General features: G+C 42.4%; 2 protein-coding genes across 3 annotated transcripts; both read right to left on the bottom strand.

Annotated features, from left to right (window-relative positions):
• Nucleotides 1–5,757: 5,757 nt before the first annotated feature.
• On the bottom strand, nt 5,758–17,226 carry kcnk17 (potassium channel, subfamily K, member 17). The gene is made up of 6 exons (XM_006626362.3): nt 16,993–17,226; nt 12,883–12,997; nt 12,146–12,312; nt 10,530–10,698; nt 8,283–8,529; nt 5,758–6,634 (listed from the first exon to the last, which is right to left on the bottom strand). The coding sequence occupies exons 1-6, from the start codon at nt 17,224–17,226 to the stop codon at nt 6,589–6,591; spliced, it is 978 nt and encodes a 325-aa protein (XP_006626425.3). The 3' UTR covers nt 5,758–6,588.
• Nucleotides 17,227–19,651: 2,425 nt separating this feature from the next.
• Nucleotides 19,652–26,654, bottom strand: LOC102684048 (potassium channel subfamily K member 16-like). Of its 2 annotated transcripts, none has more exons than XM_006626361.3 (5): nt 25,860–26,654; nt 23,699–23,813; nt 22,139–22,305; nt 21,844–22,012; nt 19,652–21,034 (listed from the first exon to the last, which is right to left on the bottom strand). In XM_006626361.3, the coding sequence occupies exons 1-5, from the start codon at nt 26,067–26,069 to the stop codon at nt 20,811–20,813; spliced, it is 885 nt and encodes a 294-aa protein (XP_006626424.1). In that variant the 5' UTR covers nt 26,070–26,654; the 3' UTR covers nt 19,652–20,810. The 2 variants fall into 2 exon arrangements, with proteins under 2 accessions (XP_006626424.1, XP_015212319.1); XM_015356833.2 differs by having other exon boundaries at nt 21,844–22,009; nt 25,860–26,652.
• Nucleotides 26,655–27,336: the final 682 nt, after the last annotated feature.

Genomic DNA, 27,336 nt, shown 5'->3' on the forward strand with positions numbered 1-27,336 from the left:
TCTACATACGGAACTTTAGATCAATGAACCAAATCACCTCCCTTTGGTTTGATTTTAAAATTGTTTTTAAAGATTACTAGTTGGGCCTAGACAGATGTCTTGGGTGAGGGTATTGAACTGATGTGTATTACTATGGTCAATAGTGTTATTTCATTATCTCTGCATAGGCTGTGGGAAGTGAGGCTGTATGGACTCATTGTACTTGAACAAAGGGATCGGAGCTGTTCTCAGCACCAAGCAAAACAAAACAAAATACCTTCTTTACAAGAAGCAGTCTTGGAGCTGGAATGGAGCAGATGAAGTTTAGCAGGGCTGTCAGCATTCCAGCCTGGGTGACTAACTCTGCCTGCCTGCTGGGAGTAACACAACTTAATCAGTCCCCTGGGCACAGCCAGAGATCCCCGGGCTACGATTGGTCAGGCCTCCAGCACACAGTCCAATGAGAAAAGACCAGAACCACCCACAGGCAAACAAACCCCCCTGGTATGAGTAGTCTATTTGTCAGACTTCTAGGTTACATTCTGCACACTAGAAAACACTGTGACACATTGCTACCTTCCTAGGGCAACGTTAGGGCAGCGACTCACTCAGGAGCTCAAGCCAACTTGAAAAAAGGAGAGTGCGCATCACAGATTACTGCTTATAATCCTTGCGCCCTGTCATATTGATGGCTGCTCTGTATTGCTCCTGCTCACAGACATTAATCAACAGCATTCCTTTGAAGGAATTGTTTACATTTTTTGGAGCACATTGTGCCCTCAGGAGTTAATCACTTAAGTTACTTGGTGACAGTTGGCCCTTTGTGAATTTCTTCAGTTTATCATGCAGAAAGGCAACGTTTACTGAGCATCGCGTTAGCACTGTGCCTTTGAAAATGCTTTAATTTTCCAGTGTGTGAGCTGCAGTAGACACGTCCTGAATTTAAATATCTCAAACCACAGTGAACTTGAGAAAGAAGGCATATTTGTCATAGGAGATAGAGCAGGTGCAGTAAAGCAAAATTCAGGTGCATCTTTATTGCTCAGAAAAGTCCAGTCTAGTTAAAAGTCTCATTTTTCCCCACGGGCAGATTGGGTTTGCTCAGAAATAATGTCGTGCTAGACCATGTACAAAAGTTTACTTTGTGCGTGTATCTGTGCTGACATGTCATGGACCTGTCAGAAATTATTATTAAAGGTAAGAGTGAGGTACGCAAAGCAACATGCAGTGTAACATAAAGACCGTAAAAGCAGTAACAAATAGGAGGAGGCCAATGGGCCCATTGAGCTTGATTGCTACTAATCTAATTGATCCATGGATCTCATTCAGCTGGTTCTTGAAAGTCATAGTAAGTGAACTGCTGTACATTATCAGGGTATTGGCTTCAACAGCATGGCTGGGCAACTTGTCCCAAACCCCCACAACCTTTTGTGTAAAAAAGTACTTTCTGTAGTCTTTTTTAAATGCACCTCCACGTAATTTCCACTTGTGATCTCTGGGCCTTGTTTCACTGGCTTGGTTTTGTCAGTAATTTAAGAATGGTGTGATAGTGTGCCTGTATCAGCTCCATGCAAAGTGTTCTTTGTTCAAGATTAAAAAGGCCCAGTTCCTTCGGACTGTCTGAATAGGACTTTCATTGGAGCCCCGTAATGTGTCTGAACGTTCTTCACAACAGCAATATCTTTTCTATAAAAATACTAACATGATGAAATAACAAGGGTTCAGATTACTGTTATCAGTAGCATGACTGAATATCCAACAGTTTTAAATGACTGCTTCTTCCTTAAGGTTCAACAAGGTTGAAGTGGCTGATAAAATCTTTGTATGAGAATAAAAAAGACTGTTGATACAGGGTCTTTCCATACTTGTTTGTTAAAGAAACAGCAGAAATAGTTTTACAGTTTAGAAAAAAAAAGTAAACATTTATGAATATGAAGAAAATCCACCACCCAAGGGATTTATGAAAATCTCTAAACAACTAGCTTGTTTTACCAAAACAAAAGTTTAAAAACAAACAAATGTAGAACAGTGTTAACCCTTCCATGCACTCGCTGGAAAACTGGACATGAAGTAAAATCTGGAAGTCTAATTGACCAAAGGCTTCTGCCAACAGTGAACCACAATGATTGCTCACTCATTATTTTTGCCAGTTTCGTTTATTGTTTACAAAACATTGACATTTATTCATCCATAGAAAAAAGAAAATCATTGACAAATAATAATTTGCAACACCCAGACTAAACTGTGATTTTGAAAAGCAATGAGTTTGGATATATACAGTAAAGTACATTTTTATCAATCATGAAAACACACCAAAAATACCAAAATAAATTTACCCATTCATTGACATTTGTGTTCCTTATTTGACATTTGGTCATAGAATATGCAGCTGCAACTTTGTAGAGTTAGTTACAATTTAATTGATTAAGCCATCAAGAAGCATTTAAAGTTTTCCATCTTACAATTTCCATCTAGATCTACACCATTTTTAATAGTGAAGCCAGTAGTGAAGAAAGAATAGTGAAGAACATTTCAAAGTATTTTATTTCTAACCTCTTCCAATTTGGAATCAATAGCTGTGTCAGTCCTGCAACCTCTGGGGAAATAAGAACGCTATACGCTCTCCTCCAACACACTTGTCATTGAGCATTCATCATTTTCATCAGGTACTGTGAGATTTACAGTACCTGGGGCATTCATAATGAATGAAGTAAAAATTAACCAGAGCTTGCAAGCGTAAACGTTTTGGAAATATATTAAAAACCGAGAACACTTCCTTACCCAAAGGGTGGTGGGAGAATGAAACAAGCTATGTTGGAGAAGGAGGAATTGGTTATACAGAGCAATAGGTTCCACAGAGCATTTCCTCTCATCTTCAGAGATGTCCAGGCAAATAGCAGGCTTGGTAATTAATTGATCAGAGGATCCCATCCAACTGTTTCTCGAAAGAAGACAGCTTCAGCAACATGGCTGGGTATGTTGTTCCAGATGTCTACAACCCTTTTAATAAAGAGATTCCTCTTGTCCTGACAGGAGGATCTCATCTAGCTATATCTTGCAATGAACCAGGATATTGCCTTAAACAACAGGTCTCCTACAGCCCTTTGAGGATTGTAAATGCAGGAATTTAGTCCCACCATAGCATTCAGGTTAAGCTTTAATGTTCAGCTTCATTGCCTCTTTAGGTCAACAACAGAGAAGATTGTGATGGACCTGATTCGAGTAATGACAGATTGAATTAATATCTCTCGTCTGTTGACACCCTAAGAAGACTCCAGTCAAAATGTTGTTTTCTTTCTTCTCTTTTCATGGAATAAACCTATTACTTGTTCCTTTTATGAAATCATTACCTACCTTTTATCAATGACACAGATGCAGAATGAGCTGGGTTACTAAAATAACAGTACTGTACTGAAATTAAAGAAAAACTACTGTATTGCAGGCAGTTTCCCGTTTCTCAAATTCAAATTGACTTCTTTTAATGACAATAGGGTATACCGCCATCTAGTGGTCATGTTAATCACTTTTTACCGGTCACATTTTACATTCACCCATGTTTGTTAACTGTGCGAAATGATCAGTTCTGCTCCTAGATGACCGCTGTGTCTTCAGGTCCTTTAGGTCTCTTTATCAGCACCTGCAGATCTAGGAGGTGTTGTTAAACTGGTCCAGTAAAGCCGGTAACCAGCTGGTTTAGCTTGTGAGGAGCTGAGAAAGAATGAAAACCTGCAGATACACTGGCAGCTGTAACTCCAGGGCCAGGAATGGATACCCCTGGTCTGACTAATGTCATTTCTCGGCTTAAGACAGGTACATAATGTCTTTTAATTTGCTGGTTCCAAAGTTAATAACACTTAAAAAAGGTAAGATCACAGCCACCCATAGTGTACACAAAGATGGGACTTAAAACAGGTATTTTCTAAACTCTTTTCTGACTGAAAATGTAATATCAGAGAGTTAAACAGTTAGGTAACATGGTGTCTATCATCTGCTAGCTACTTTTAAATAATTGTTGAAATTTAATAAAGCTCTCAGATCTCTATTCAGGTGAACTTGGGGAGCAAAATGGCTAGTTAATCACTTGTGTAGTCCCAATATAAATGTAATTTTCTTAAATCACAGAAATCATAAATTCGTGTACATGTAACTGAATACTACACAAACCACAAACCTACCAGTGACTGAATAGAAAGAGCAATTTTATTAGTGAAGTGCTGCCTCAGTTCGCACTAACTGTTGAATGAATGGTCAGTTAATATTAGGATTTCAAGCCTTTGCATGAAGCCAGATTAATGCAATACCTGCATGTCTATCTTGGAGCTACTGAACTGAACTGGGCTTCTTTTGAATGACAAGTGGTTGGGAGATAACACCCACATCAGATTTCAGACATCTAAGCCATCTTTTTTTGTCCTAAGATAATAATTCATAATGAATTCTTACTGAATAGCATAGGTATAGCACCTGAATACTGTATCTCTGACTCTCAAAACCAAAGAGCTTTACTGATTAATTACAGTGCTGCCAAATCATAACAATTTGTTGAAGAATTACAACAGCTCACTTCCTCAAGTTGTGACAGCAGATGACATACTAGTCTGCCAGCTCTGTTGGAGTAGGATTGAGTGTTGTTGTGATTCTGGTAGCCATGGGAAATCTGGTATTAGATGTATTGTTATAGGGAAGAATATTCCTGTAATCTGGAATAGTGCAGCACACAGTGCTTCTCCCTACTGGCAGTGGGAGCACAGCATGGCTGTGGTCAATGAGGTAGTCCTCTCTGGACAGTCAGGTCTGCTTTTGATCAGGCTGTGGTCACTGAGTCACTACTTCATCAGAGTCTGTTTCCCCTTGCTGTCCACTGTGTGTTGTCTATTCAGTCAGTTTTTTAGAGTTTTAGAGTTAGCAGTATTCCAACATGTGCTGTGCTTGTGTGCCAGTGGGTGAGGTAGTGTTGTTTGGCTTGTGCTTGTGCTGTGATTTGGTGGACTCTGATGTGTGGCATTGAAACAGTGCTGTCTTGAGGCTGGCTGGTGTCGGTGTAGCTCAGTACAGGGGGCTCTACTGTGGGAACAGTAGAACCTTGTGGGGTTTTTTTTACACCACACTTCACTACCAATGGGCAATGGATTGGGTTAGATTACATATTTAAATATTTGGAGTAAGATTCTTGTGGGGGGTTGATATTGCAGACTCCCTTCTTATGGCATAGAATGCCCTGCATATCTTATGCTTTAGTGCCCTCACTGCCAGGTCAAAACTCCCAGATGAACTGATTATCAGACCAAGGTACTGTATGTGTAGCTGGTTATGCGTTCCAATGTGTAATTTAGTGTAATGTGGTACTTTCCCTGAGATCTATTTTTTCTGGAAACCCATGACTCTGGTGTTGTTCAGAGTGACTGTTAGTGCACAATATGTTAGTTCTGTGGGCAAAAGCAGGAGCAGGTTGTCAGTGTAGGGAAGGAACTTGATCTGTTGTCTTGTTTTATGAGACCAAGCCCTGCAGACTGTTCCAACATCTCTACTACCTCATTAATATAGATATTAAACAATACAGGGCTCAGACTTCAACACTCGTCTAACTCCGTTAACTTGAGTGAAGAAATCTGTTCTTTTATTTCCAGTTTTCACTGCACACTTTCTCCCCAAGTACATTGATATAATTATGTCACAGACTTTACCTCCTATGCCATGTTGAAGAAGTTTGCAAAACAGTCCTTCGTGCCAATTTAAATCAAACAATTCTTCAAAGGCAATAAAATAGTCAAATATTTTTCCTTCACTTTTTGTTGGACATTTTAATTAATAAGTGAGTATATATATAGTGATCAGATGTGTGGCTGATCAGTAAAAAATCATTAGTCCTTGATTCCTGACCTTAGAGAAACACCTGGTTCTAAGGATGAGATTAATGTTTGAGCAGAGTTTACTTTAACTCCCAGCTGTCAGCTGTATCTCAGCATTTCATTGTTGACTCCATCTTGATCCCTAGGCTTTTGTGGTCTGAGGGCCTGGAGTTTGCCTATTAGCTCCTACTCTGTGATTGAGGAGTCTAAGTGGCTTTAGTTGTCTTTAATAGTCAAATCCAGGTTTTACATACATGTTGTTTTAGACTAACGCTTCTGCATTAGCAGGTTTTAATTAATTAAGAGTATTCATCTTCTCCAAGAAGCAGTTTTGCTTTAATGACTCTTAGATTTCTGTGAGTTGCCAGAACTGCATTTTCTTTCTTTTTAAGGGTCCCTCTGTTTCCTGGCGAATTCCAGTAACAATTACTGACAGCCACAAATCCCCAGTGAACAGCTGGTGGACTGTCCATACTTTTAAAACATTCCCCTACCAAATGCAAATCCCAAACAATGCACATGAGTTGTTTCTGCATTCTGTGCCTTTGCTGTCTCTGCTACAACTAGGCTTCTAAACATTTGCAGTTGCCCTCAATATAAGTTTTATTTCTGGAGCAGAAAGAGAACATTTTACTATCACCTTATCAGAAGTATTTCAAAGGAGAGAGAGAAAAGAATGTGGAGATGAAGATGGTGTGCTCTTTTCCAAGATGGAGGATGTCCCTGTGCTCCTACAGATGGTTTCTATAGGTAGTTTCTCTCAGTCTTTCACAGCTTCCCCGGCTTCTTTTGACACCTCACCGGCCCTGTCGTATGTGAGAAAGGACATGTTGGAAAGGTACTGTAGTACTGGAACTGCTTCTGTATTAAAGCACATGTACTTGAACATTATGCTCTGCATGTCTCGCAGCAGCACACATTGTTCAGCAGATAGTGAAAGGACACCATAAAATATGTTTAGGTTCTGCTTTGCCACCATGCACTACACACGTAAGAAACATGCACAAGGTATTACAAAATACACTATCCATCAAACACAAATGTTATACAGCACATTGCCCTATGTGCAGGTGTGTGTATATGATCAAAACTGTAGTCTTGTAGTCCTGCTACAAAACTGACTGCAGTACCTTACAGCAAAAGTGCTTTTAGTTATGGAACCTTAAAGCAAACATTACCTAGTGAAGTTGGTGATGAAAAGGTTTAAGAGATCAATGAGTTAAATGTTGCCAGTAGAATTATTATCTTGCAGCCTGATATCATCAGAGGTTAAGCAAAGCTGTATCTGGAGACTGCAGGGATGTGTGTCCCTCTGAGGAAAACCAGGTAGCTGCTGTAAATGCTGGACCAGCAGGGCAACCTGGGACACTGTGCTGTACGAGGCATTGACTTTTGGATGAGATTGTAATTGATCTCCTACAGTAAGTACTTGGTTATTAAAGATCCCATGTAACTCTTTGAAAAAGTAGGTGTGTTAACCCCGGTCTCCTGCTAAACTCTACTATAGGTCTGGCCCTCCTAAAGTCCCCTATCAACTCAGCTGGTGCAGTTTTTCACCACTCCCCAGATCTGCTGTGCAGTGGGGCTTCAGGTGCAGAATGGCAGCTGTATGTCGGCCAGGTAGAGCTGCACTACAGTGGGGTGATGAACTAAGTCCTTTCCCATACTTAAAGAACTTTGAGATCGGTTGGAATGTAAAGTGCTATACAACTGCAAGAAATTTGATTTTTTCTGTAACTATCTTTGTGAAATGTTCTTGAAACCAAAACGTGAATGAGAATCTCCCTAGCCTGTGAACATCCCATGAAATCCATGCAACAGAAAGCCTGCACACAGTGCGATGTGATGAGGGAGGTGGGAGTGGGGAGATATCAGGGCTGCTCCCACATACATACAAATGAGGGTGAACAGCTGTAGCTCGTCTGCGCTTCTGTACTCTACTTCCCTGGAAGATTCTGGCTCCCTGCTGTGAGTTTTGCCTTTGCAATCAAACTCCTGTATCCCCAAAGAGAATGTGCATATCACACAGCTCTTTTATCCAAGCTACTGTAACATACACATCAGATGTGAGATTCAAAGGCAATGGTTTCACATTCAAAGTGAAAGATGCTGTTTACAGGTTCCAGACATTCCTCAGACTTTCTGGCGCAAACCTCTGGTGGAATGTATTTATTTTTAATCTGCTTGCTTAACTTCTGGATTTCACAATATTCAGATGACTGGAGCGCATGTACAAACTCTAAGCGCATGGAATAGAATATCAACATCTTGTTCTCAATGACCTGCACTGGGACAAGTCATTCTGAAATGGCCGTGTTCCCTCCAGCTATTACTATTTAAAATTCTACTCAGCAGATGCAACCCCACTCTCGTAATATCCTGCACCCTCCCTCCTGTGACCTCCCACACTGTGTGGACTGCTTTAGGGGTACAGCACAGAAACGAAAGGCTTACTGTTCAGTCTTCTCCGGGCTTGTTGAGTCAGTGACATCTGTCGTCTTTTCCTTGGGTTCCTCGGCTGCCTGCCCAGCTAGCTTCTTCTCCAAGAAATGTGCCCGCCTCTGCTTGATGAAGATGCTGAAATGCTCCAGGCCGTTGATGCCGTGGTTGATGAGCAGGGCCAGCCACGCCAGCCCGAAGAAGATCCAGGCTGCCAGGATCTTGGCATACCAGTCAGGGTAGAAGCGGTCGGGGTTACTGACTGGAGACAAACAAAATCCACACAGAGAAAAGAAACAGTGAGGACAATGATCGGGGCACAATAAAAAAAAGCTCAAAATTATCAGAAGAAAAAACATTTCTCTAAAGGGCCACACCTTTCCAAGGCAGAAATAAGAACCCATCAGTCAAAGCCATTCAGATCTTTCCCCAACAATGCATAGGTCTATAAAAAGCACCTTTTCCTTGTGAACACATTTTATGGAGCATGATTCATTTATTTTATTAAAGGAAACTGGATTCAGTAAGGAACCATCTAACATCCACATTTTTAACAAGCATAATGCTTTATGACATGTGTGAGCCTCTCTGAGGTCAAATTATGTTTTTGACTCTGGCAAATTACAAATATCTTCAAAGTAGACTGTAGGTCCCCTAAGAAGAAGGTAAATTATATTTCCTTATGAAGAAATGGACAGCTGTTTGTTTAAATCAGGGGTGCCCAGCCTTTTTTAATGCAAGATCTACTTTTTCATTTGCCAGTCCAGCGCGATCTACCAGTGTGAATTTGAAGCTCTGATATAGGAAAAACAGACTGTGGGCACATCAGTAAAATAACGATACCCATCACTAAAATGACAGCAAATAAAAGCAAGTGACTCGTGCTACAGTAAACAAGTAATGTTCCACATTTTAGAAAAAATAATATCTTACCTTGATGTGAGCATTGGCTCTGAGAAGCTTACTTGACAACACTTGTAATTTTTTTTAACGTGTTGACACTGCTGATCATGTCGATGACATTTTTATTTTGTCCCTGCAGCTCGACATTCAGCTCATTTAGCGGTTCAGTCAGGTCTGTGAGGAATGCTAAATCCAGAAGCCACTGGTCATCCTCTAATTGGGCATATTCATCTTTAGACGACTTGAGAAACTCTTTGATTTCAGGCAACAGCTGAACCTGTCTGAACCTCGCCAAATCTCCAAAGAGCAGGTCAGCAGCCTCAGCAAACGCATTTTTTTATTATTACTTCTCGATCCCTGAATGACTTTTGTGTTTAGCCAGGACGTGGCTCACACGGAACGGTGCGATAATTGTCGCTTTCCTCTTGGTTTAGGCCTCGTGAAAACCGACTGCTGCTAGTTGAGATTTTAATTTTTCCACTTTTCTTTTCCGTGTCTCACTTTTAGTGGGGAAGTCCACATCATACGTTTTGTGTGCAGTTTTGAAATGTTGTTCTATTTTTCGCATAGACACTAGCATTGCAGATGTGAATGCGAAAGTACAAAAAAATAATCATGCTTCCATTCCTTGTGGTAACGGTAAGTTTTCGGTCTCTTTGCTTCATCATTTTCGCTCAGACACTACAACTATCAAATAGGCAATCAAACTTATCAAACTGTTGGCGAATGTGTCACGGCCAGTCTGTTTCGCTCCACTATGCACAGTAGCGAATGTGGGGTTCGTGACGCAATAGCCAAGAGAACATTCTTGGGCAGCGCCCACAACACTCTTTATTTACGGAGCTCCTGCAGCCTTTTTTTTTCAGTGTCAGCCAGCACTCAGGGAATAGATTTTTACAACCCATTCGACAAGGGTTAAATACAAACAAGGGCAGTAAAATATATGACATTACATGCACAGATCTGAATGATTTTTTAGGCTAGCAAAAAAGTAAATAGTCAAATAGCCCATTTATTTTTTGCCAAACATTCTTGCGATCGATCGACTGGGAAGCAATCCGCGATCGACTTGTTACGCACCTCTGGTTTAAGTCATACAGGGTATGGAACTCTGGGTTACTCACACTATAGCTGGACAATGACTAGTGTTAATATTATTTTCCGGTTTGCAGTCTTAGACAAGTTTTTCCTGTCTGGGATGTAACTAATCTTTGACCATTAGTTTGATCATTTATAAACAGCTCAGAACAACCCAGTATCAAAATCCCCCTCCTCAAAATATTGCCAGCACAGCCTTCATAATGATGTGGTTTTACACTGGCATTTGAAACACATGGTGCAAAGCGCAGAGTTGTGTACCTGCAACGTAGTCCCCGAAGCCGATGGTGCTTAGCGTGATGAAACAGTAGTACATGCCCTCCAAGTAGCTCCAGCCCTCATACTGGTGAAACAGCATCATGGGCACGACAAAAAATGTCACCATACCCGACACGACGGAGATCGTCCGCATCGTCCACTGCGTGGTTCTCTGTGGGAGTGCAGAGCCAGTGTCAGTACCACTCAACCCAATGACAATGCCAAGAGCTGTAGTGCCCTGCCGCTAAGAGCAACTCAACCTATCCTTCTGGCAACAGCTAGGACTGGAACCAGGATTCACAAACAACACAGGTTTGTCAAGCTACAGGTGTAACCAGAACTCTCCTTTTGAAATATGTAAATAAGATAATCAACTTTATAATTAAACAACACCACACACACAAAAGTTACTTTGGTACCTTGATAAAAGGGTTTGGGTGCCTTTGTTTTAATGTTCCAACCCTCCTTTGCTTCTTTTATAGCAGAAGTTCTTAGATCCTGGCATCTCTCAGATATTTTGCTTACTGTTCAAGATAGAATCTCTTGAGTTCTGCAGTTGACTTGGGTTAACTCTTGGCAACATAAGAAATGTTAAAAAACTCAAGGAGGGCTTTTGGTCCATGTTAGCCAGTTGAGAGGATTGTATCTAAAGAAGCCATGCACAGCATGTCTGGGTAACGTGTTCCACACTCCCACAGCCCTTTGGATAAAGAATCGTGTTAAAAATCTTCAGTGATATTGGCAAAGTCAACCCAGAGGACTTCAGAATTAACAGTGAAAATCCAACCAGAGGACACAAATGGAAGCTATGTAGAGTTGCATTTAAAACTGAGACTACCCTCTGTAGTCTCTGTATTCAAGCCTAAAATGGTTCAGTTCCTTCAGTCAATGTCAGACATTGCCCTAGAAACTGCAGCCATCAAGTCTACCTGCTGCATCTCGCTGGGACTGGAGTCTGGGGGCTGAGGTGGTCAGCCAAGTGCTCGGGCCCTTCTCCTGTTGTCATGCCCAGTACACCTAGAGGCCTCTACTTCTGTCCTGTTCCTAGTTCCCTGTGATTATTCATGTCTTTCTGGTGTGTCTTATTGTGTACCCTCTTTACTTCCTGTTTCTGCTCTGTGCACTGATTCCTTACACATTCTGTCAGCCGTCAGCCAAGATCAATGTCCCACCTTAATGTAAATCTCTATCTGATCTGGATCCTAAAAGCACCTTTGGTAGCAATTACAGCTGTGATTCTTTTTGGATAAATCTCTGCCAACTTGGCACACCAAGATGGTGAAGTATTTGCCCATTCTTCTTTGCAAACTTCCTCAAGCTCTGTCAACAGGTCGCTTGGGAATTGTGAATGGACAGCAGTTTTCCAGTCTAGCCATATTCTGTCAGATTCAAGTGTATCTGCCGTGTCAAGGTCATGAACACAAGGGCTCAGGAACTCATTCGCATTGTCTAGAGGTCCAATCATGCCATTGGCATAAGGAGAAAGTGTTACAGAACTGTGGAAGAAATAGTTATATCAAGTTCTTCGACAGTTAAACTGCAACATCTGGCTGCTCTACAACCTCACAAAGGCAGGTAAACAGTAAGAGGAGCCCTCCAATGGGTTTCTCCAGACTTACCCTGTAGTTGATCTTGCTCCCAATGAAGTCACAGAGGTGCTCCTCTATGGCGATCATGTACTTGCCAATCCTGTTCAAAACCACCACGTTCAAGGGGATCCCGAACAGAGCGAAGAACACACAGAAGATCTGCCCACTGACCGTGCTGGGGCTCATGTTTCCATAGCCTGCAAACAGCAAACCCGAGCCTGTGGTGACTGTGTGTACTGCTGATCAAGGCAATAGGGACATCCAGGCAGCTTTTGTTAACAGAAGGAGACCGCTTCTGTTAATTAACTGTCCCTTAATTCTGTCTTTTTATGGAACATTTCAAAGATGAAGGCAGAAAAGAGTTTAAGAAACAAATACTTTACACCGAAAATATTATTTTTAATGATCAAGAGCCCAGTCCACACAGCTGTTTCTATGGAAAGGGATTCGAAAATCTTTAGGATCCCTTAATCCTAGCGGTGGAGATGTAGGGGGTACAACTGGTGCAGTCATGCTTGGGTCACACTATGGAGTGGTAGGAAGAACAAAAATGGAAGTCCATAGCAATTTTCTTTAATTTCTTTCAAACGTTGACAGGACTGTAGAAAATAGTAAACCATTGTATCAGTATAAACCACCAGTACAGGACCTATCCAAGAGCCCAGAGCCACCAGTACAAGACTGCCCCCGAGTCCAGAACCACCAACAATGGGCCTGTCCCAGAGTCCAGAACCCAGAACCTGCGCCATGGGCCTGTCCACACTTACCTATAGTGGTGACCACAGTGGCAGCGAACGCTGCAGAGCTGGTGTACTTCCAGAACCCATCCACTGTATGATTCCCTTTCAAGCTGATCCCACTCTTGGTGGCCTGAAGGATAACCTAGTAGAAGAGAAAACAGCGAATAATCTAAAATTAGAGAAAAGGAGAGGTTGTCCTTAAGCTCATTTGGCTGTGTGTTCTGCTGCAGAACTTTTTACAGCCTTGTAACATGACCTTATCAGATGCCAGAACCTAACCAAGGTCTGGCCTGGACAGTACTGGGACGGGACACCTGTCAGGTAAACCAGATACCAGCTTGCTGCTGGACCTGTAGGTGGCGCTCTTTCCTTTGGACCAGAGTTTCCTAAAGCATTCCCTAGTATGGTATCCATGGATTTTTATAATCTGGCTTAATCTGACTGGAGATACAGTTTCTCTGCACTTCACCTGAGCTGCTGTGCGCTGGGCTACTGGAGCAGAAAGTGGATACTGCGCTGCAGTGGCAGGGAATGGGTCTCCTCTTACGCGTGAAGTGTTTTGGAATTCTTTGGGATGAAAAGGCACTGTATCAATTCAATTACAATTAGCAGTTAACTCAGTACATTCATTGTTTACAAACAAAACTTTTCTGACAACACAGAGCATGTTTTTAAAAAGTCGTGATTATTATTATGAGCCAGAGATTATTTCTCTTGAGACAGTTTAGGAGCTTGGTTGTGAGAAAACGCACCCTAGAGTTGACCTACACAAGTCTGCTAGAGAGAGAGCTCTCTTTTAACATCTCCACGTGGTGTGGGAGTCTTGGTGGTGCCGGGGGGGGTAAATAGATAGATACTTTATTGATCCTGTGAGGGAAATTGCAGTGCAACAGCAGCTTAACACAGACAACACAAAACAGTGTAACGAATGATACAATAATAATAATACAATACATACAATACAATCAGGACAGTGAGAAGTGCACTAAGAAGAGTTACTCACAGTCCAGAACACACAAAGAACAGAACAAACCAGAACAGAACAGTACACAAAAAAGTCATATTGCATAATATAAATGAAGAGATAAATATAAATGTATTGCACTAGTCCCTGGCATATATTGCACAAAAACGGTTGTAAATGGGAAAAAGAAAAAGGACAGATGTATCAGTTTACACTTCAGTCCAGAAACAGGTCACTGTCAATGTTGCCTCTGCCCAGACACACAGTGGATGCGTTGTACAGTCTTATGGCAGAAGGCAAGAATGACCTCCTGTAGCGCTCCCTGTCGCACCGTGGATGGATCAGTCTATTGCTGAATGTGCTCTTCATTTCTATAAGCCTGTCATAGAGGGGATGGGAGATGTTGTCCATGATGGCCTCTAGTTTGGACACCATTCTCCTCTCAACCACTACCTCCAGGGGGTCCAGGCCAGACCCAATGACAGAGCTTGCTCTTCTCCAAGGTCTCAGGGATTTTAAACATGGGCAGCAAAATTATTGGTCTGAAACAGATCCATCTAAACCACACCGATACTGGTGGAGTTTACAGGAAACCAGTGTGAATTGTAGGTGATGCCTTACATCCCTATTTGAAAAATTACCATCTGGATGACTTTTCAGAGTACAAAAGGCTACAGAAAACGGTTTTCAGAAGTCACTCATTCAAAGCGCAGTGACTCTTTTAAAGTCTGATTTATGTGCTCCTTCAGAGCACTGTATTCTCAGCATGTACTGTAAACAGGATGCATGCATCTCACCCTTATCGTATGGTTTTTGTGCTGTACTTTATTTTATGGTATTGTTATTTATATGATGTTGATTGTATACATCTGTAAAATCCACTGGATGTTTTATGTACTCTGCATATACAGTGTTTTTATTGTCTCAGTGAGACCAAAGGAAAATTCCTACTGTTTTTGAACAAGAGCGTTGACTCGGATTTTGATTTTAAGCGTGTTTATCTAGTCTAACACAAAGAGAAAGGCGCATAGCGTGCCCTCTGCTGGCAGGAAGAAATTGTACACCCATGGGCCGCTGTAGCACTAAGATCTCGAGCAGTCGTGAGTCCTCAGAGCACTGCGATTCCCGGAAGGACAAACGTGCTGAAAATGATTGGACTGTTGATCGCTTGTGGGTTTGAATTCAGTGCTGTAATTATGAGCCACAGCAGTAAGTGAATTATAAAAACAGAATGCAAATAGGTAAGCTCAAATAATACAATAAAATAAAATAATTTGCATGAAAACAGCGTCGATTGCAGGAATTAGTATTTACTTTTAATTTATAATAGTGACTATCTGCAACTGTTACTGAAAGATAGAATGAGTGTTTTTTTTACACTGGATGATAAAATTAGAAAGGTATTCATGTATTTCTGAAACTAGATTGTTTTGATAAGGCTTTAAGGAATTCTGCTATACGTTGAAAGAGTTCAGTATTTTATATGAAATGTTATTTGGGCTGGAAGTAATGCTGAGTCATATGTGATTTGCCTATGCGCATTAATTTCACTGTTTGTCATTCATGATAAATGTGGGTTATGAGTATAAATCTGTCACAACCGCAATCTAACAATTTTGAGGGAAAATTGTTTTGAGCATTGAACTAAGCAATATATGAGACATAATCAAAGAACATTATTAAAAGTGAATAAGTCTTTGGCCAGGGAGCTCTAGTCTCTTAACAGACACACAGGTTTCAGCTTGTCATATCTTGAACATCGCTCATCAATAAAATGTATTATCTTTATTATCACTAGTACTAAAAATAACCTTTAACTGAAAATGCGGTAAATAATTTTGACTCTCATTCAATATCAAACTGAAATCCAGAAACTCCAGAGTACAATGCACAGAAATCAATATAATAAGGAAAATATAACAATTCTTTTATACCCTTCATAAATAATCATTATGCATTAAAGACCAGGGCAAAGTGACCTGGAACCTACTGTAAAAAAAACACGTGTGCCAACAACTTTATACAGAGTGGTATATCATGAATATACCATGGTATATAGAATGAGCAGGACGAGAGAATAAACATAATGAAAAGCTGTAACAAAAAGGGATTGCAGCAGGGTGTGGTAACACTGTCCACTTCTGAAAACCACATTGATTTGAAAAGAAGTCTCTCTCCCATTTCCAGTCAATCTTTTAACATTTGTTTTTGCTGCAAGTAGCCTGGTCAGTAAAGCAGGCTGCTTTCCTTGTAACTGAAAAATATCAGAAACTTTTCTTTTCCAGTAAAAGAGGGTTTATTTTGAAAACTAAATTGAACTTTAATTATTCAAAACCCCTGTTTAACTCTTCAAGAGCCAGGCATGCTAGCGTCACTCTTATCCAAGAGGTGCTGTTTTAAAACACATGCTTTCTACTGTAGCCATTAGTCATATTGATTTGCTATTGCACTGAGCTCTCTCACTGGCCAGATGATTATACATAAGGCAACTGAATGCTTGTTCTCACATACAAATCCTCCATATTTCCTTGATAAGTAGAAAAAGTTGTAAACTTAGAAAATCTCATTTTATTGCTTTTAATTCTGCTCTGATTTTAGTCTATATTACTATTGAAAGGAAATAATGTTGATAAAAGTCATGTGCAAAGGATTTATTAGAGTAAAGTATAAACAACTGTACAAATCTCTGTAACTCATTAACAATTACCAAATCGCAGATTTTGGAGAGCAAAAAGATGGAGAGTGTGTTAAAGATGTGCTGGTTTACTCTTCTTGAAGAGAGGAGTGAGTTACTGATAAACATTATAAACTAAGTACAATCAGACTAGTTCTCTCTTTGTCCCAAAGGCCGGAATAATTTCATAGATACGCCTGATTCTGAAACGTCTTTCCATTATGTTGCAGTTCTTGGCTAGAAGTCACCAGACTGTTTTCTTAAGGTACCCAACAGTTCAGTAACATGATAGTACCCACAGATCCTCTGAAAATGTCTCATTCTCAGGAGGTTCAGGGGGTATTTAGTGGTGAGGAGAGCCTGCTTTTTCAGATTCACTTCGGCCTGAAATATATTCAGTGACATCAGCTATCAGAAAAGCTTCAAGCAAAGTCTGGCTACACCCACACCGATCCAGAAAGGAGCACATGAATTCCGCCTGTCTTCCCTCATTCCCTACCTTTGCCAGGCCATCCAGCGATGCCTGGTCAATACAAGCAAACTTTCTTAGAACTTCGTTCTTCTCCTCTTGAAGACGGTCCATTTTCTGCTGGACAGTGTTCCCCTCCAGGACCCAAAAAATGGCCCCCCCAGCCATGACATAAGCCACATAGATCGCCCCCAGGAGCAGGATGGAAGGCAGCTTGATCAAAGCACAAGTTTTGAACATTCTGCCATATAAAAGCTCCCACATGTTAGTGGCAGCCAAAGGGGACGAGGCTCATGTGGTGCAAGAGCTTGAGGACAGCGAGTTTTCTGGTGACCCACGGCAGTCAAATCTGCCCGACCACGTGAAGGAATTATTTTTTCAAACGCTTCACTTTCATGCAAATATAGGAAAAGCAACACCGAGAGCAGGGAAGAACATCCTCAAAACCTTTGTGTCAGCCCTTTATTTATTCGCACAAAGAGATTTCTCTCTCTTCCACAGTCTTCGGGGTAAGAATAGTGGGTTAGTGGCTCAGTGAAAGTCCATGTGCATTAAAACTGAAGAAGTCTGAAGAAGAATTCTGGAGGTCTTACACCACCAGGGGATCTAGTGAAGGATGACAATGAAGAGCCATTTCCATGCGCTTTCAGTGTACTCTAAGCTATTTGCACAATAGTGTAATATAGTGTAATAGTGTAATATAGTAATATAGTGTAATACACTATTTGCACAATAGTGTAAGCACAATAGTGTACTTAATTCCACAGAGGCATTAGCACACTACAGCTTGATCTCGTCAGATCTTAGAAGCTAGATGATTATATGCAAAGTCCTTTGGGCTGCAAATTGCAATATACTGTAAATCCGAGGAATAAAATGATGGTTACATTTATATCACTATAAATTAGAGGGCTGCTGAAACCTTGTTACCTTGAGCAATGTACAGTACTTTATTCAAATTGCTCCACTAAGTCCAATTTTTTTTAAAAAGGGTCTCCAGATCATCTTTGTAAATATGAATATATACCCAATTGAATTATCTGGTAAGATAAAGGAATAATATATTACAATAGTGTTATAAAAGCTCATACTTCAGCATACAAATCATATTTAATTTTTGAAGCCAGGGTATGAGCTTCAACAACATGGCTGGGTTGCTTATCCTATACTCTTCAGGGCAGTGTGGTGGCTCTGTGGCTAAAGATCTGCGCCTGTGGCTGGAAGGTTGCCGGTTTGTATCCTGCAGCTGGCATAGGAATCCTACTCCACTGGGCCCGTGAGCAAGGCCCTTAACCCCAACTGCTCCAGGGGCGCTGTATAAATGGCTGACCCTGCGCTCTGACCCCAAGCTCTGATTACTGTCTGTGTGTCTCATGGAGAGCAAGCTGGGGTATGTGAAAAGACAAATTCCTGATACAAGATGTTGTATATGGCCAATAAAGTGATCTTATCTCTTATCTAAAGAAGTGCCTTCTGTTGTCTGTTTTAAGTACACTTCCATGTAATTTTCGCTTGTGCCCTCTGGTTTGTGTTTTAATGCTCATTCTGAAGAAGATGTGACAGTCTTATCTTGAGATTGAAATTGATGCTTAATGCCCAGTAAACATGCAACAGTGATCAGTCGATCACCACTCCTGCCCAAAACCAAACCATGTGAGCTGCTGAACATCCACTCCGCTTCTAATCTAATTCAGGGTGGCAGGGGAGCCAGAGCCTATCCTGGCAAGCCATGGGCAAACTGGCATGTCCTCCACGGTGTTTCCAGCCTCGTCTTAGTGTGAGTGTGTGTGAGTGTGTGTGTGTGTGCCCTGTGAAGAGGTGGTGTCCCATCTATCCTGCCTTACACCCTTGCTTGCTGGGATAGGCTCCAGCTCCCTCGCGACCCTGAATTGGACAAAGCAGTTCGAAAATGGATGGGTTGATGTTTTTTCAAGGAGATCCATCCTGAGCAGCACAAGTGTCTACGGGGAGTGTCCTACGCTGATAGGCGGAATGAACTGAACCTTTTTCTAGTCTTTAACAGAGGAGAGGGACCTGACAGAAGTATTGAAAATGATCAAAGACCCTGACAGTGTCGACTCAGCAGTCTTCTTCAGAATGAATGGTAAAACATGAACCAGAGGGCACAAGTGCATTTAAAACCTAGAACAGGAGACAATTCTTTAAGGAAGGGCTTGTGGGGAAGTGGACCAAATTACTCAACTCATTTGTTGAAGGCGACAACTGGGCTTCTTTCAGGGAATGGCTGGGTGAGATTCTTAGATCAATTGACTACTAAGCACCAGAAGAGCTAGACAGACTAAATGGCCCTTCTCTTGTTTGTAAGCTTTCTTATGTTCTTTCATCAAACTCAGAGTGAGTTTGGTTCATCTTGGTTGAGAGGTTGAGGCAGGCCAGGTAAATACAGTCCTGAAGAAAATGGAAACGGCTTTTTGGAAAGCAAGTGGGAAAGAGAACCAGCCATGACTCTGCTGCGCTGGAGTCTGGCTCATCTCTGAGGGGGGTCATGGCAGCACGGGGGGATGCAATAGCAGTTTGCAGCCCAGATGTGCTCATTCCCGGGCTGATGAGAAAATGACCAAGTCAATACATACAGCATCCAGGTCAGTACACAAGAACATGACCTATTTATTTATTTATTTATTTATTTATTTATTTATTTATTTATTTATTTAATAGTTCAGGTGAGTAGCTGCATCAGCATGCGTAGGCTGAAAAGGAACAAGTAATAGGTTTATTCCATGCTGAAAAAAAGAAGATTAGAGAACACAACGTTTTGGCCATGGAGCCTTCTTCAGGTGTGTTATTTAATTATTGGCTATGATAGGGACCTCATTGTTCCTGAAGGTTTTGTTCCTGACAGCACCCAGGAATATACACACAACATTGTTTAAAAAGGCTGTGATTTAAGAGAACAAAAAAGCAACACATATTTTGCCTTGACATTACTCAATTAAATTCCGCAGTCTGTTCTTTGAGCGATTTTCTTTGAGCACTAGTTTATGGCGCAGTTCAAATGTTTTCTTTTTGTTTTCTGTGGACTTATTATTGGAATATGTTAACTCAGCTAAGCAGCTCTGTGTCAGTTACTAAACTGCCTTAAGGTTTGTTAAAGTACATTAAGAAATGACTTTGTGAAAACAGCAGTAAATTTGCTCATAACTAGGTCATTAAGAAATGATCAGCTTCAAAAGGAAATGACGAAAACCACCTGAGCCTGAAACAAACCAAACTTTCATGTACTCATGAGGCTGTACTGTGTAAAAGAATTAGAAAACTTTAGCACTGTCTGCGGGGCAGTCCCAGCGCTGTGTGGCTGTGTGTGCTGGGGTCAATAACGGCTGAATTTGCACAAGGCTGTCTCCTGCTCCTCTGCTGAAGACTTGCTCACAGCAGATGAAACCCTGGCACAGCAGCTCAGCTGTCAGAGTGCTTGGCAGTGCTCGGTATACAGGTGTGGCTCTGTCATAACGAACCCTGTGTATGAAAAAAGACATAACAAACTTGTAAATGGAACCTTGACAGTTCTAAACGTATCGTGTGTTGTATGCACATCGTACTTTACAGAGGTACAACATTTCTGGATATATGAGCTTCCTCAAGAAGCTGAGAAGAGACCCGCAAGGCCATCGCATCAGAGAGCCCAGTGGCAGCCATTTTCTCCTCCACTTCATGACAGCAGGGGTGTCATGGCTCACCCACGGATCAGCACCATGAGTCCTGTGGTGGGGACCTTCCATTGCTCCGGGTATAGCCGCTGGGGCTCCAGTCTACTCCCCCCCATCGACCCGTTCTGGAGCTCACGTAGGCGCACAGCCCCCACAGGGTCCTGCCTGCTGGGCCGCCCCTCACACTGTCTGCTGGGCGGGTCTCTGCTCCTGGACCTCTCCCTGCTTGCTGGGGCCCCCTGCCTGGCGCTGCAGCCGGCGGGGGCTGTGCCTGAGCTGGAACAGGTGCTCCATCACGCTGGCCCCCAGGTTGAAGAGCAGGGCTAGCCAGGCCAGGCCGAAGATGATCCACACGCCAGCCAGGCTGCGGTAGATGGAGATGTAGTGCTTGTCTGGATCCGTCCCTGAAGATCAAAGCCAATTTGGAATCAAGAGTGACAATTAAACCTTTTTTAAAAAAAAACATATGATCTCCTCTTTATCACCCTATAAGCACGTGAACCTTTCAGCCTGAGCAAGGTGCCGCCTTAGCTCTTTGTCAGTATGGGCCCGGGCCCTTGCTCAACTGCTGACAATTTCATGTGTGGGCACACAAAGTTTCCACTTTTTTAATTATTTAGCAAATAGTTTTACTTCACAGATTTGAAGATGTGGGCCATCCCACATCTTCAAATCATTCTCATTTGGTTTCTCATAGATTTTGTAGAGAGCTCCTCAGCTGTCTGGTTCATTAAAGATGCATGTGACTTAGCAGTAGACATGTGGTCACACATGAACCAGAGGGTACAAGTGGAAAGTGCTTGGAGCTGTATTTAAATCTGAAAACAGGAGACACTTCTTTACACAGAAGGTAGTGGGAGTGTGGAACAAGCTGCCAACCATGCTGTTGAAGTCTATATCCTGGTTTCTTTCAAGTGTCAGCTGGATGAGATATTTCGGTCAGTAATAATATCAGTGCTCACCTTCCATCTTCAAGCCTTGACTCTTGACTTCTGCACCCTGATCTTGTGTCACCCCACTCCCATCCCTTCCTGTCCATGAACTCGATTGTGACTTGTACTGTCACAATTGCCAGCTGGCAAGGAGGCTGGAGTGTTTGTTCATCCTTTAGTCTTTATGACTTTCGTCTTAGTGTTTAATGCTGACAAATGGGAAGGACCCCTCTGCTCATCTAGCCCATAAAGAAAGGCACCCCTCCACGATCAGGTCATACCTACGACATAATCCCCAAAGCCAATGGTGCTGAGAGTGATGAAGGCGTAGTAAAATCCCTCTCCATAACTCCAGCCTTCCACATAGCTGAATATGACGGGGGGGAAGACCAGGAACAGCAGGGTACCCATCACCAGGAACGAAGACATGGCCAGGACCTTCACTGTCTGCTGGGGAAGCAGGGACAATCGCACAAGCCTGCAATGTGAGTGTCGAGACTACCCGCTCCAGCCTGAAGAAGCCGACAGAGAGAAGCAGAGAAAGGGGAACTCCAGGACAGCGGGTGCGGCGCGTACCTCGTGGCGGCCTGCGGTGAGCACGCTCCTCTCCAGGCGGCCCAGGTGAGCGGTCAGGCCCTTGCCCAGCTGATTGAGGAATGCCAGGTTGAGGGGAATCCCACACAGGGCGTAGAACACACAGAACACCTGGCCTGACACCGTGCTAGGGGACAGGTTCCCATAACCTGTAACGACAACGTCAGGCGAGCCCAGTCAGACAGACCTCTCAGAAGACCATGAGACCGGGCACAGACAGGAGGAGCCATTCGACCCATCAAGCCCATTTGGTGGTTAGCAACTAACTGATCTGAGGACCTCATCCAGCCTTTTCTGTAAGAAGTCAGGGTATTGGCTTCAACTTTGTGGCTGGGCAGCATGTTCCACACTCCCACAACCCTTTGTGTAAAGAAGTGCCTCTTGCTCTCAGTTTTAACTGCAGTCCAACGTAGTTTCCACCTGTGCCGTCTGGTTGTGTGTCTCAGTACTGTGTGCTGACACCTCCCAGGGCTGGAAAAGTAAGCCCACCTTCAGAACTCTTATAGCCTCATAGAAAACAAGCATACTGTATGTTTTCCTGTCAATCTCTAAGAGGTTAAATCAAGAGCCCCCTCTTGTATCTAATGTAAAAAAAAATCTTTAAAGTAAACATTATTGTACCGAGATGTATATTACCCTTACCTTGGCAACAGGTGTTCCACTGCAAGCATATTACTGTATTTATTTTTTTAATCCGCTTGACTAATTCTTTTGAAAAACAAACAGACAGGCGCAGGACTCTGTCACACAACACATGTCCAGATGTATAGCAGGCTCACCAAAGACTTCAGACTGCAATTCAAAAGATGGATCTGTCTTCTTAGTATAAAATGAGGTAAAACTCACATTACATTATGACATCACTTTCAATAACTGCTTATCCACTTCAGGGTCCACAGACACACACTCACACCAGAGCCAATTTTCTCAGAAGCCAATTCACATACCAGCATGACTTTGGACTGTGCAAGAAAACTGAAGCAACCAGAAAAAAACAAGATGCAAGAATATATCTCAATCAATTTGAGGTCCATTTCAGTTAAGCCTGATAGTAAAATCCCTATTTTTCAGTTACACAAAAACTTGAGTCTCTTGCCTACAGTATGTTTTCTCATTATTTCTCACTCTGTTGTCACACAGGGGCTCCCTCCTCCCGCCAAGGAAGATTTCCCATCAGGCCACAGGGGACAAACCCCCAGGCCCAGCTGATCACTCGGCATCAAGCCCGCCACACGGAGGAGTGTGGAGGAGCGAGCGAGCACAGCAGCCCTGTTCTTTAATGGAGACCATGAAGACATCCTGTCTGGTGTATTGGTATGGGGCCTGAAAAATATATCTAACCAAGACAAAAAAAAAAATACCCATGGAACAAGTCGAGAGTCGAGAGAGTCCAGCAGATTTCAGTGTGAGAAAAAGTGTTCTGCGTTACTGTGCTTCAGAACATGCAGTTCGGAATAACATGGATATGCGGAATAACAGGCTAATCTGCTTCCTGAATGCCCAGCGCAGCAAAGGCAGGGGCTGCTGGGACTGCAGACTTGCCTATGGTGGTGATGACTGTCCCAGCAAAGAAGAAGGAGCTGCTGAAGTCCCAGTTGCTGGGGTTGGTGGAATTCCCTGATGGATTCACTCCCTTCTCCCAGGCATCCAGAATGACCTGGTCAGGACAGAGCAGACACAGGCAGGGGAATTAGCACCGGGTGGTACTTCTCCAGCTTCTGCTGAAATTCGAAATGTCCTCAACAAAGCTTTCTCCAACGTGTTGCCAATTGGTTTATGATTAAAATCTAAAAACGGCCAAAGTTTGAAAAGGATATATATCATAATGGTTTGTAAGCCATCAGCTGATCTCCCGGTAAAATTTAGGAATGACTGCAGAAAAACAGATGACATTGTTAATTCTTTTCCTCCAAAGAACTAACTTTATGATATTTTTCCATTGCTGTACTGAAGATGGCATTGTGGGATACACACAGAAGCCACTGTTCACATGTACAAGCAAACTTAATTTCAAGATTGATTTCTGCCTTTGGGGGCAACTGATTTAATGTCAGAAAAGAGGACTTTCAACTCCAGTCTGAGGAATCGCCTGCAGAGAGAAACCGAAAGATCTAGATTGTCTTAATATCAGTTTTACTGACACATTCTAAGTTCTACATACTATTTCTTATTGCAAACAACCTCAAGGGACATACTGTAGCAAGGGAAAGGAGTTAGTGTATCTCCCTACAACTGCTGTATAGAAGTTTCTTCAAACCTGATCTGCAAGAGAGCCAAAAAATGAATCAACTGTTTCTAAAGGTTGGTAACAGCAGAAAATTATGAATTAAGCAGGGAATAATTTTTGTCTATGGGGCAGAGGAGCACAGTGGCTAAATGTCTGGCCTCAGGACTGACAGGTTGTGGGTTTGTGTCCCCGCTGCAGACACTGCTGTTGTATCTTGAGTGCAGTATTTTACCCCAGTAGCTCCAGTCCACCCAGCTACAGTACATACACAAGGACCAGCACTGCTGGTTGTAGGCTCTGTGACAGACTGGTGTCTTATCCAGGGTGGAAGTCATGTGGTCTTTGACCACTTCATACCCTGAAACCGGTTGAGCTCTGGCCTGATCATCTATTTTATATGGTTTGAATGAACTTACCTACCTTTCCATTTTAGGAGAACTGGTCCTTGAGGATTGCAGGGTACTCAGATTCTGGTCCCTCATCATCTTTGAATGATTTAATTAACAAATCACCTACTTGTTTGTTGCATTGAAATTGTTCAATTCTTTAAAATGTATGATTTAATGATAACCTCCAGTATAAAACGTGCTGGATTGGGGGCTCTCAAGGCTCAGGGCTGCAGACTCCTGCTATACAGCAACATTATTTAAATCAGGGGTGTGCAGTCCTGGTTCTGCAGGCCTCCTCCCAAGCATGGGTTTCATTCCAACTCAACACTAGCTGTACTGTACTGTAACAACTCTCAGCTCAGATCGCTTCTGATGACGTTGCTCTGAAGAGCCCTAGAAAACCTGCAGACGTAAATGGATTATACCAGAATGAGATGGGCACCTGTCTTCTTGGCACAAAGAAATTCAACACAGTGGCCCTGCAGGACCAGGATTGGACATCCTGGTCCTGACTTACGTGGAAAGCTCTAATTGTTCGTCTTGTTGCTACACTCTTTAACGATCGTGCGGATGAAGTGCAGTAAAGTGAAAATCAATGATGTTCTAATGAGACTATACATTACTACAGCAAACAAATCTGTAACTGCCATGGAAAAATATTGCATTGATTTTATTTATCTTGGTTAACCAACTTAATAAATCCAAGGGTTTTGTAGTGCCACACATTTAATTGTGTTTTTCTGCTTTTAATTAGATTAATTCTGAACCACTTACCATTTATGTGAACACAGTCTTATCGGTGGGTTTTCGGGCTGTTTTTCCCTAGATATGGTCTACACCCACAGTTGTAATCAGTTTCTCTTAATCATTTTTTTCTTTTCTTTGAAGGGAGAAAGTCAGGAAAATAGGAAACAAAAAATGAATTTGAGTGTGGAATTGCAGTCATATGGAAGATTAATCCCAGGCAAATTGGTTTATTATCAGCAAGCTTGGATACTTGTCAGACCAGCAGATTGTGTTTTTTTCCACACATTTTGCTAATACAAATTCTTCCCACATAACTCCCCCCCTCACAGAGCAGACCTACCTGCACAAACCGCTCCAGAGCTGGTCCGTCCAGACAGCTGTAGTTCTTGAGGAACGTCAGCTTCTCCAGTTGGAAGTGGTTCCGGTTCTGGCTTTCCGCCGCCCTCTCCAGGATCTGGAAGATTGTGGCACCGACCAGCAGGTAGAGGAAGTAGCCCAGAACCAGCAGGGCGGTCCAGCTGACCCGCATGTTGGCGTGGAAGCGAGCCATAATCCCCCAGCGCAGGGTTACGTCAGACCCAGAGAGGGGGCTGCAGGAGTCAGAGGGATGGTGGCGCTGAAGCCGCTCCAGGAGAATATTCAGACAGCAGAGCTGTCAGAGGGGCTCTAGATTGCAAAGTTAGTCATAAGAAAGGCGTGGCATGGAACCGCAGGCGCAGAAGAGAAATAATTATGTCTTTGTGCAGTTTCCCATTCCTGCAGCGCACTGCTCGCGACGACTTAGGACAAGGAATCTTCTCTTAAAAACTGCATAAATACTTGCGTTGTTTCCCTCTGTCTTTGGGTAAAGGCAGAACCAAAGTCCCTCAAGTGCTATGATGAATGCCTTTTTGCTGCACACTTCAAGTAGAGCTCAAGCAAGGAAGCACCCTTTCAGAAAACACAATGCCCTTTCCATCAAGCTGTTGCACAGGCATCAGATGGGTTTCCAATGTGACTGAGGAGCTGCAGGCTCTTTCTGTCCGGGACACCGGGCTGTTTCTAGACGGTAAGCGACTCTATCAATCACCACCCCCTTCACACTTCACTGATGAGGAAGCTGCCTCATGTCAGCAGAACACTAGTTAATATTTGACCTGTCACATCCTGAGTGTCCATGCATGAATCTTTGAGATGAGCATCCTATTTCACCACACCGCTTAGCAACTCTCATTTAACTCCTGCATTCATTTGTGTGCTCATCTGATACTGTATGTCTGCAGCCTGGTAAGAAACTACAAGGACATATAATTCTGTAAACTTTTGGTTAGCAAGGAGTTTGTTGTTAAAGACACAACGTTTTGTGAAAGACAACAGTTGTGACAGTTGTTTTTTGTTGTTAATGATTTAGTCACATGGGAGTATTTGTACTGTACAGTACGTCTCCAATTTTTTACAGTTTTTCTTTCTATAAAACAATAAAATCCTTTTAGGATTAAAGATACTGCAGTTAAGAAAGGAGTGTTGAGGATAGCTAAGCAGATAGAATAAGGCATTTTTCAACTTTTTTTCCAGAAGTTACTTGCAGCCCAGACTTAATGCAGTTGTGAAAATGTAGATATGCCCACGATGCACTTTGAAATGTAAATCACTGCATGGGGATTTTCTAGAGGTGGAGATTTAAAGAGAGATCTGAACTGGTGACTTTTCCCTTGCATGGCCATATGGATGACTTACAGGAGCAGATGAGTCCTGCTTCACTGTACTGTATGTGTGGCAGAAGGCAAGAGAGACAAGGGATGAATAAAGACAACAGATAAAGAGCTCTCTGAGGAATA

This window comes from Lepisosteus oculatus, chromosome 2 (genome assembly GCF_040954835.1).
Source record: "Lepisosteus oculatus isolate fLepOcu1 chromosome 2, fLepOcu1.hap2, whole genome shotgun sequence".
NCBI lineage: Eukaryota > Metazoa > Chordata > Actinopteri > Semionotiformes > Lepisosteidae > Lepisosteus > Lepisosteus oculatus.

Excerpts from the sequence above, each read along its gene's own strand:
- LOC102684048 (XM_006626361.3), bottom strand. The coding sequence starts at position 26,069 with ATGGCTCGCTTCCACGCCAACATGCGGGTCAGCTGGACCGCCCTGCTG. Across the intron at positions 22,306-23,698 it reads GACAGTCATCACCACCATAG|GTTATGGGAACCTGTCCCCT; the intron begins GCAAGTCTGCAG and ends TTGTCGTTACAG. Across the intron at positions 21,035-21,843 it reads CTTTGGGGATTATGTCGTAG|GGACGGATCCAGACAAGCAC; the intron begins GTATGACCTGAT and ends TTTGATCTTCAG.
- kcnk17 (XM_006626362.3), bottom strand. The coding sequence starts at position 17,226 with ATGTGGGAGCTTTTATATGGCAGAATGTTCAAAACTTGTGCTTTGATC. Across the intron at positions 8,530-10,529 it reads CTTCGGGGACTACGTTGCAG|TCAGTAACCCCGACCGCTTC; the intron begins GTACACAACTCT and ends GTTTGTCTCCAG. Across the intron at positions 6,635-8,282 it reads AGCCCGGAGAAGACTGAACA|GGCCGGTGAGGTGTCAAAAG; the intron begins GTAAGCCTTTCG and ends CACATACGACAG.